The sequence below is a fragment of the Oncorhynchus tshawytscha genome, linkage group LG05, assembly GCF_018296145.1.
Source record: "Oncorhynchus tshawytscha isolate Ot180627B linkage group LG05, Otsh_v2.0, whole genome shotgun sequence".
Taxonomy (NCBI): Eukaryota; Metazoa; Chordata; class Actinopteri; order Salmoniformes; family Salmonidae; genus Oncorhynchus; species Oncorhynchus tshawytscha.
In genome coordinates, this window is record NC_056433.1 from 10,787,547 (window position 1) to 10,798,464 (window position 10,918).

General features: G+C 44.6%; 1 protein-coding gene across 6 annotated transcripts in view; it reads left to right on the plus strand.

Moving 5' to 3' along the window:
* LOC112249911 (pleckstrin homology domain-containing family G member 3) overlaps nt 1–10,630 on the plus strand; it is a 106,845-nt gene extending 96,215 nt beyond the window's left edge. For all 6 annotated transcript variants that reach the window (XM_024419640.2, XM_024419637.2, XM_024419638.2 and 3 more), the window contains 2 exons: nt 6,206–7,931; nt 9,074–10,630. In XM_024419640.2, coding sequence (XP_024275408.2) covers nt 6,206–7,931; nt 9,074–10,026 — 2,679 coding nt within the window. In that variant the 3' untranslated portion in view covers nt 10,027–10,630. The remainder of the gene's footprint in view (nt 1–6,205; nt 7,932–9,073) is intronic.
* The last annotated feature ends 288 nt before the right edge of the window (nt 10,631–10,918 follow it).

The window sequence follows — 10,918 nt, forward strand, 5'->3', positions numbered from 1 at the left end:
CAGATCAAAAACCAAGCCACGAGGTCGAAGGAATTGTCCGTAGAGCTCCGAGACAGGACTGTGTCAAGGCACAGATCTGGGGAAGGGTACCAAAATATTTCTGTAGCTTTAAAAGGTTCCCAAAGAACACAGTAGCCTCCATCATTCTTAAATGGAAGAAGTTTGGAACCACCAAGACTCTTCCTAGAGCTGCCCCACCGCCAAACTGAGCAATAGGGGGAGAAGGGCCTTGGTCAGGGAGGTGACCAAGAACCCGATGATCACTCTGACAGAGCTCCAGAGTTCCTCTGGAGCTGGTTGTCATTCTGGAAGGTTCTCCCATCTCTACAGCACTCCATCAATTAGGCCTTTATGGTAGAGTGGCCAGACGGAAGCCACTCCTCAGTAAAAGGCACATGACAGTCCGCTTGGAGTTTACTAAAAGGCACCTTAAAGCAAGGTTCTCTGGTCTGATGAAACCAAGCATGTCTGGAGGAAACCTGGCAACATCCCTACGGTGAAGCATGATAGTGACAGCATCATGCTGTGGTTATTTTTTCTGCGGTAGAGACTGGATGACTAGTCAGGATCGATGGAAATATGAACGGAGCAAAGTACACCGAGATACTTGATGAAAACCTGCTCCAGAGATCTCAGGACCTCAGACTGGGGCGAAGGTTCACCTTCCAACAGGACAACGATCCTAAGCACACAGCCAAGACAATGCAGGAGTGGCTTTGGGACAAGTCTCTAAATGTTCTTGAGTGGCTCAGCCAGTGCCTGGACTTGAACTCGATCGAACATCTCTGGAGAGACCTGAAAATAGCTGTGCAGCGACGCTTCCCATCCAACCTGACAGAGGTTGCGAGGATCCTCAGAGAAGAATTGGAGAAACTCCCCAAATACAGGTGTGCCAAGCTTGTTTCTTCATTAACAAGAAGTCTCAAGGCTGTAATCACTGCCAAGGTGCTTCAACAAAGTACTGAGTAAAGTGTCTGAATACTTACTTAAATGTGATATTTCAGGTTTTTTTTTCAAGTTTTGCTTTGTCTTTATGGGGTGTTGTGTAGATTGATGAGGGGGGGAGGAATATTTTATGCATTTTAGAATAAGGCTGGAATGTAACAAAATGTGGAAAAAGTCAAGGAGTCTGAATACTTTTCAAATGCCCTGTATTCAGTTGAAGTCAGAAGTTTGCATACACTTATGTTGGAGTCATTAAAACTTGTTTTTCTATTTTTGCAACCAATAGAATTTTTAAAATATATATATTTGACCTTTATTTAACTAGGCATGTCAGTTAAGAACAAATTCTCATTTTCAATGACAGCCTAGGAACAGAATGTTATATATAAGGGGGATACAACCATCCCAGCTCTGCAGACTGTGCTGCAAAGAGACAGAATCATTTGATTTGCTTTGGTCCTGTCCATATGTACAGTTGAAGTCGGAAGTTTACATACACTTCGGTTGGAGTCATTAAAACTCGTTTTTGAACCACTCCCCACATTTCTTGTTAACAAACTATAGGGTGGCAGGGTAGCCTAGTGGTTAGAGCTTTGGACTAGTAACCGGAAGGTTGCAAGTTCAAACCCCCGAGCTGACAAGGTACAAATCTGTCGTTCTGCCTCTGAACAGGCAGTTAACCCACTGTTCCTAGGCCATCATTGAAAATAAGAATCTGTTCTTAACTGACTTGCCTGGTTAAATAAAGGTAAAATAAAATGTAAAAAAAATAGTTTTGGCAAGTTGGTTAGGACATCTACTTTGTGCATGACAAGTAATTTTTCCAATAATTGTTTCCAGAAAGATTATTTCACTTATAATTCACTGTATCACAATTCTAGTGGGTCAGATGTTTACAAACACTAAGTTGACTGTGCCTTTAAACAGCTTGGAAAATTCCAGAAAATGGATGTATTTCAAGGCCTACCTTCAAACTCAATGCCTCTTTGCTTGACATCATGGGAAAACCAAGGGAAATCAGCCAAGACATCAGACAAAAAAATTGTAGACCTCCACAAGTCTGGTTCATCCTTGGGAGCAATTTCCAAATAACTGAAGGTACCACGTTCATCTGTACAAACAATAGTATGCAAGTATAAACGCCATGGGACCACGCATCCATCATACCGCTCAGGAAGGAGATGCGTTCGGTCTCCTAGAGATGAACGTACTTTGGTGTAAAAAGTGCAAATCAATATCAGAACAACAGCTAAGGACCGTGTGAAGGTCCTGGAGGAAACGGGTACAAAAGTATCTATATCCACAGTAAAACGAGTCCTATATCAACATAACCTGAAAGGCCTCTCAGCAAGGAAGAAGCCACTGCTCCAAAACCACCATAAAAAAGCCAGACTACAGTTTGCAACAGCACATGGGGACAAAGATCATACTTTTTGGAGAAATAACTTCTGGTCTGATGAAAAATACATTGAACTGTTTGGCCATAATGGCCTTTATGTTTGGAGGAAAAAGGGGGAGGCTTGCGAGCCGAAGAACACCATCCCAACCGTGAAGCACGGGGGTGGCAGCATCATGCTGTGGGGGTGCTTTGCAGCAGGAGGGACTGGTGCACTTCATAAAATAGATGGCATCATGAGGGAGAAAAGTACGTGGATATATTGACGCAACATCTCAAGACATCAGTCAGGAAGTTAAAGCTTGCTCGCAAATGTGTCTTCCAAATGGAGAACGACCCCAAGCATACTTCCAAAGTTATGGCAAAATGGCTTAAGGACAACAAAGTCAAGGTATTGGAGTGGCCATCACAAAGCCCTGACCTCAATCCTATAGAACATTTGTGGGCAGAACTGAAAAAGTGTGTGCGAGCAAGGAGGCCTGCAAACCTGACTCAGTTACACCAGCTCTGTCAGGAGGAATGGGCCAAAATTCACCCAACTTATTGTGGGAAGCTTGTGGAAGGCTACCCAAAACTTTTGACCAAAGTTAAACCATTTAAAGGCAATGCTACCAAAATACTAATTGAGTGTTTGTAAACTTCTGACCCACTGGGAATGTGATGAAAGAAATATAAACTGAAATAAATCATTCTCTCTAATACTTTTCAGACATTTGACATTCTTAAAATAGACTGACCTAAGACAGGGAATTTTTACTAGAATTAAATGTCAGGAATTGTGAAAAACTGAGTTTAAATCTATTCGGGTAAGGTGTATGTAAACTTCCGACTTCGACTATATATACCAAAATGAAGAGTTATGTTCGACTGGTTCAGTTCTCCACCATAAAATTGACAAAAAGAGTAGGAACAGCTGGTTTTACACCATGATTTGACTATTTATATGTATTTTGTATTTTTATTGGGGTGGGGGGACTGTTGCTGTCTGAACTTATTTAACAGTAATAGTCAACAGTCAAAATGTTGTTGTGCATCAGAAGTCAACAAGTATTGTTGAATTACTGACCTGGGTGGGGCCCATTTGCTCATCCGTTATCATATAAAAAAAATGGCAACATTTGCCTAAGGCAAAATGGTGTAGAATTGCAGCAAACATTTTCTCTACTGCCCATGAAAGAATGCTCAGAAATAAATGTTTTTGCGCGATATTCCAAATGCCTGTATCGCATTTATGTCCACTTGTTCTCAAGTGGACATAAGGGTGTGTTCATAACAATTCAACTGTTCCACTCTGTTAGCTAGCAAATAGATTTAAGTTTGCTAAACTTTAATATAAATATGGTCTGGCTAATCACTAGCACTTGGGCTTGAGAGATTGTTGATGAGACCTCTGTTAGTTTTCTACAGCCTAATGCCTGCTACAAGAAGTTATTTGTGAATGTGCATTATGCGGTTCTAGTAAAATTTGTAACAAAAAGGGCATTTTCATAGACAGACTTGAAAGCCAGATCAGTGATTTCATTGCAAAAAAATCAGGTTAAACTATTTTGATAAAATAACGAATGGGGCTTATGGTTGTGGAAGGCTTATATTTAGCCTAGGTATAATTACACAAGCGCTGAATTAATTTGATTATGGCTGACTGTTTGTAATGCATTGTATTTGACCTGTAATTGTACAACAACAATAATTTAAAGAAAACATTTTAAAAATGTAGATGTACAGTCGTGGCAAAGTTTTGAGAATGACACAAATATACATTTTCCTCCGTTTGCATGATGGCAATTTGCATATACTCCAGAATGTTATGAAGAGAATGATCAGATGAATTGCAATTAATTGCAAAGTCCCTCTTTGCCATGCAAATGAACTGAATCCCCCAAAAAACATTCCCCTGCATTTCAGCCCTGCCACAAAAGGACCAGCTGACATCAGTGATTCTCTGGTTAACACAGGTGTGAGTGTTGACGAGGACGAGGCTGGAGATCACTCTGTCATGCTGATTTGAGTTCGAATAACAGACTGGAAGCTTCAAAAGGAGGGTGGTGTTTGGCGTCATTGTTCTTCCTCTGTCAATCATGTTTACCTGCAAGGAAACACGTGCCATCATCATTGCTTTGCACAAAAAGGGCTTCACAGGCAAGGATATTGCTGCCAGTAAGATGGCACCTAAATCAACCATTTATCAGATCATCAAGAACTTCAAGGAGAGCGGTTCAATTGTTGTGAAGGCTTCAGTGCGCCCAAGAAAGTACAGCAAGCGCCAGGACCGTCTCCTAAAGTTGATTCCGCTGCGGGATCGGGGCACCACCTGTACAGAGCTTGCTCAGGAATGGCAGCAGGCAGGTGTGAGTTCATCTGCACGCACAGTGAGGCGAAGACTTTTGGAGGATGGCCTGGTGTCAAGAAGGACAGCAAAGAAGCCACTTCTCTCCAGGAAAAACATCAGGGACAGACTGATATTCTGCAAAAGGTACAGGGATTGGACTGCTGAGGACTGGGGAAAGTCGTTTTCTCTGATGAATCCCTTTTCTGATTGTTTGGGGCCCCCGGAAAAAAGTTTGTCCAGAGAAGACAAGGTGAGCGCTACCATCAGTCCTGTGTCATGCCAACAGTAAAGCGTCCTAAGACAATTCATGTGTGGGGTTGCTTCTCAGCCAAGGGAGTGGGCTCACTCACAATTTTGCCTAAGAATACAGCCATGAATAAAGACCCAACACATCCTCTGAGAGCAACTTCTCCCAACCATCCAGGATGAGTTTGGTGACGAACAATGACCTTTCCAGCATGATGGAGCACCTTGCCATAAAGCAAAAGTGATAACGAAGTGGCTTGGGGAACAAAACATCGATATTTTGGGTCCATGGCCAGGAAACTCCCCAGACCTTAATCCTATTGAGAACTTGTGGTCAATCCTCAAGAGACGGGTGGACAAACAAAACCCCACAAATTCTGACAAACGCCAAGCATTGATTATGCAAGAATGGGCTGCCATCAGTCAGGATGTGGCCCAGAAGTTAATTGACAGTATGCCATGGCGGATTGCAGAGGTCTTGAAAAAGAAGGGGCAACTCTGCAAATATTGACTCTTTGCATCAACTTCCTGTAATTGTCAATAAAAGCCTTTGACACTTATGAAATGCTTCAGTATTCCATAGTAACATCTGACAAAAATATCTAAAGACACTGAAGCAGCAGACTTTGTGGAAATTAATTTGTGTCACTCTCAAAACTTTTGGCCACGACTGTATATCGTGAATCTGAAACAATCTAGATATCATTTTAGGCCATATCACCTAGCCCTACCCCCATTAAAGTTGCACAAGCACTAATTTCATGGAACTACTCAGGTACTGACACATTTTTAAAGATGCACATTTTGCATTGTTTGTTTTCAGTGTATGTTGAAAAAGACTTAACATTCATCAATTCTCTAAACAAGTTAAAGGTGAAATATGCAGAAATCCCTCTGCCATTTCCTGGTGGCAATAAATGGAATAGTTTGCCTAATTTCAGTTTGACTAACTAAGCAATGCAAAGTGTAGAGAATTATTGTACCATCTGAACCACTGTGAAATATATTTTCAGTAACCAAACATATAGTACTTTCATCTGTTTGTATCTGTTGTACAAATCCTAAAGTAAAAGACGCAAGAGCAAAACTTAAGAAAGGAAAGTATAGACACAGGCGCACATAGAAAACACTTCTACCCCTTCTTACACTTGCTTTCAATGAAAATTACAGATCTATAACTCTGCTCTCTATGTGAATTTGGTAGGGTCACCCCAAAAAGTTATAAATTGCAGATTTAAGGATGGAGGTTGCTTTTGTGCTCTTACTCAGAATTACACTTTTTCTCCAAGGCTCCTCAGGACAAGCCACTGCTCCAGACCAAGACCTCTGCCTCGGAGTCCACTGAAAGGCTTAAGCCAGCCCCCTCGGACCCAGAGAAGGCTTCTGCCACTCCTCCCAAGGTCTGCACCACTCCTCCCAAGGTCTGCACCACTCCTCCCAAGGTCTGCACCACTCCTCCCAAGGTCTGCACCACTCCTCCCAAGGTCTGCACCACTCCTCCCAAGGTCTGCACCACTCCTCCCAAGGTCTGCACCACTCCTCCCAAGGTCTGCACCACTCCTCCCAAGGTCTGCACCACTCCCCGCTGGATCGCGTTACCAGAGCCCCAGAGTGACAAGGAGGATGCAATCGAGGAACAGACCGGGGCGTCGTCAGCATCTCAGTCAGATGACATAAAAACATTGAGCAGTGCAGAATCTTCCGAAGAAGAGGAGGAAGAGGAAGTAGCAGCAGCACAGGAGAGCGGGCCCAACAGCATTCTACCTCCCTCCGTACTGAATCAAGCCAGTGCCATCGCGGAGCACTTCACCAACAGCGCCAGGCGAGGCAGCACGGATGATGCCCGCTCCCTTGGCTGCCCCTCGCCACGCCTTCCCAGCCGGACTGGCAGCACCCTCAGCCTTGGCGGCGAAGGCAATGAACGCCCCCACTGGCTGAACAGCTCCTGCTTCGAACCGACCCAGGACAACTTTGGCGCAACAGATCTGACTATGCTTTCTCCGAGGGATGACAGCCTCTTTGAGATCCACAGGAGGAGAGACTCTACCCTATCCAAGCAGGACCAGTTGCTCATTGACAAAATCAAAAGCTACTACGAGACTGCCGAGCACCAGGATGCCAACTTCAGCCTCAGGCGCAGGGAGAGCCTGACCTACATCCCTACTGGCCTTGTCAAGAACTCTGTCAGCTGGTTCAACAGTTCGGACGAGAGCCCTGGCGCAGAGAAAAGTGATACATCAGCCTTGGCCACTTCCTCTGCACCCCACCCTTCCACTTCAGAACCTGATTCATCCAAGGCTCCAGGCGTGTGGGACTGCATGACCTCCGGTGCATCATTTGACTCACTGGAGTTGGAAAGAAGTAAGAAGCCTGAGGTAGTGGGTTCAGAGGCAGAGCGAAAGGACCGGTCTCTGTGTTTACAGGAGAGGCACATCCAGGACGATGAGTTCCGACCTTCATCTGAGATGATCAAGGTTTGGCAGGACATGGAGAAAAAGGGGAGCAGATCCCAGGGAGAGGCCAGAGGCCCTGTGAAAGACACCGAGGCTCAACAGAAGACCTCTAGAGTCGCTGGTCCAAGCCTGAGCAGAAGGAGCCAGACTCCAAAGAAGAACTCTGAATCGGAGCCTGACGATTCCTTTATGATACTGGAGGAAGCTGACCTGAGCACCATCACTGAAGAATCCATGAGCCCTTCGCCCATTAAGAGCAAGGTGTTGGGGCTTGGCCGTACAGCGAGTGTGAGGGATCCCCGCAGATCCAGGGTTGACGAGGGTAGGCTTTCCAGAGCTCCTATGCCCAGGGTCATCCAGTTGAGGGCTGAGGAAGGGGAGGAGGCCAGCAAGGAGCCTCAGTCGCCAGACGATGCGGAGATGGCTAAGAACAAAGTTTTCCAGTTGGCCCGGCAGTACAGCCAGCGTATCAAGTGCACCACACCAGCTCCTAGACAGCGAGATGTCCTGTTTGGAAAGAAGAATCTGCCCTGTGTGATCGAGGAGAAGCCAGAGAGCTCAGGTACGGAAGATATGGAAGAGTGTTGTGTTTTTCTAAATGATGTGCACTCAGGTAGGGAAGAGCTTTGTTTGTCCCTAAGTGTTGTGCCTCAAGAAGTGCTGTGTTATTCTTTTTACCAAGTAGGGTTTGAATTAGTCTTAGCCTCGCTAGGAGGTGCTCTCCTATTAGCCTGGCAAATATCGGTTTCAAGTGACTGATAGGGCTGCCCACATTGGGGGGGAAGATTTGATGGAAAGGTTTACTAATAGATTGCTTAGCAAATCATACAGTTTTTATTTATGCGGCCTATGTAGTTTACATGCACACTAAACCAGTATTACTTCGACTATGGCAATACTCTGAGTAAGGCAGAGTAAGCTCTTAATTAGAGTAAGCATACTCTGAGTAAAATAGGTTGACTATCGAGCTATTTTCCACATTATTATAAGATTATTAGGACAAGTAATCGCCTTAATCGGAGTATTACTCTTTCTCTGAATACTTTTCGGCAAACAAGCGCACAGGAAAGCAACTTACTCCAGAAGAGAAGGCATTGGGTGAGTCAAGGTAGGATGATGAGTAGCTGGTTTTAGCAATGCTAATTAGTATTCTCCAGCCAATTTAGCTTGTTTGCTAAATTGTGTCATTGGTATGTCGTTGTCGTGGGTATATTACCGGTCGTGACGGACATGAGACGGAGCTCACGATAAGCTCCCACTGTTGTCAATGCAGCCTACTACATTGGCAGCGTGAGCAGTACAGCAGCACTTAAAGCACGCATTTTGACTCCATTTTCCTGAAACCGACACAAGTCGCTGAGCTTCTGGAAACTGGAAGAAATGTATTGCGCTGCCTTCGTAATATGCTGCCTGAGTAGCATTCAAAAAACTATGCTGACAGACCGCGAATGTGATGTTTTGTAGTGCATTGTAGATTTGTCATTACTGAGAATATTGTTTTACTCAGAGTATTCACAATAATCGTGAATATTGTGTGCATGTAAACATACCTGAAGATACCAAAACTACTACTAAGCAATATAGACCGCAGTGTCCCTGAATGCCCGAGAATGCCCAAAATAAAAACAGAACTTTCAACTTATTCTGATACTCTGACGCTCAGATACTTCCTGTTAAGTCTTGTTTATGTGGTGTGTTTTACAGGTAAACCCAACTTGACGCTGCCCCTGCTCTCGTTTGATCGTGTGAGCAATCTCCAGGAGTTGAGTCCTGTAGCCATATCTCCCAACCCTGCTCACATGCCTAGCTCTTTGGGCAGTCCCCGAGTCCTTTCACCCGGCCGCATGTCCGCCAAGAGCCCACTCAATCCTACGCCTACCGAGGCTTTTAACTGGCCTGACGTGCGGACACTTCGCTGCAAGTATGCCAGCTCGGACAAAGATCAGTCCCAGCTGCCGCCAGTTAACCGAAGCCGTTCAGTTCCTGAGAGGATGGACAGCGGCCCCAAAAGGCGCTCAAGCTTCTGCTCCAGCTTAGTCACTGCTTCTGGTACGGTCGAGGCTCCGGCCTACAGACCCCACCTCAGCAGGGACCCTGGCCCTGGAGAGGGGTTGGCTAGGCTCCACAGGGCCGGGTCATTGGACCAGAGACTGAGTGGGCTGCATCTGAGTGAGCTACAGAACCTCCAGGATGAAGTCCCTAATGACAGTTACTACATCTCGGCACAGGCCACCATGCCCAATGACCACAGGGTCGTTGTTGTGGAGAAGGTTCCGGAGCCTGAGACAGAATCCAGCTCTGCAGAACCACTGGAGATGGTACTCAGGGCAAGGAGAGTAGAGGTGGTAGAGGACATAGATGATAGCTATGTCCAGATCCGTTCACCGACCACTAGAGAGAAAATCTCCATCATGGCTGTAATCGACCGCTGCCGGGCCTATCAGGAGTCAGATGAATATAGGCAAAGGGAGGAGGGCGGGGCTAAGGCAGAGTCAGTACCCTTAAGTGGGAGGGGCAAGGAACTTGACACGGGTCCACCCTCAAATGAAAAGCTTGAAGATGCCCAGAAAACTGCCATGAACTTGGTCAAAAAGACAGATGCTAGTCAACAGAACGTGGTGAAAAACTTGAGACAAAAATTCCTTAACTTGAGGTGAATAGCACCAGTAAACTTTTTAAGTAACCTTTTATTCTCTTCATATTTTTCATCAACTAAGGGGTTTAAGTTAGGTATGCTGATCTCAAGTTAGGATTCGGTGTGCGTGTTGGTCAGTCTTGTACTGCAATTTAATGGTTTAAGCTTTGCTGTCAAACTTTCTGTGTACATAGAAGCGGTTATTGTGACAGCCCAGGGAAAATGTGGTTGTTTTGTCTCAAATGTTGCATAGAAATGTTTAAATATCTATGTACAGTACTCAAGAGAACCCTCTCTTGATCCTGAAATGATGTCGGTCGAAAGCACCTTTTGTACAGCTTGTGTTCCATCATAAGGCAATTGTATTGCACAATTGAAGAGAGCAATTATTTGCTTTCTTTCTAGGGTGGCTACCCACTGGGCACAGATGTCACTTCAACGTCTAGTTTTGATTTACATTTGATTGACTTGTCAACTAACGTAAATTCAAAGTAAAACCAACAAACATTTTCACCATCATTGGATTTAGGTACAAAGTTGGGTGAAAAAAAAACAAATTACTTAAATTCCTTTACGTCAATGACCATGTTGATTCAATGTCTTCAAATTGAATTGTTTTGTTGAAATGACATGGAAACAACATTGATTCAACCAGTTTGTGCCCAGTGGCTACTGTGTCTCTGACATGAAATGAGAGCCCCTCAACATCATAGCAGCACTACTGTTTACTGGAAAGCACAGAAATATATGATATTGTCTGACGACAATAGTTTTTGGGGGAAATGCTGACCAGAAAATTAAGGGAATGAGGCTGAAACTTGAGAGCATTGCATAATTTGCTGTTTTTACCATCTTTCCTTGAACTCTCACCCTGCACTAGACTTAACTTTCACTGCACATGGCCTGACCACTAA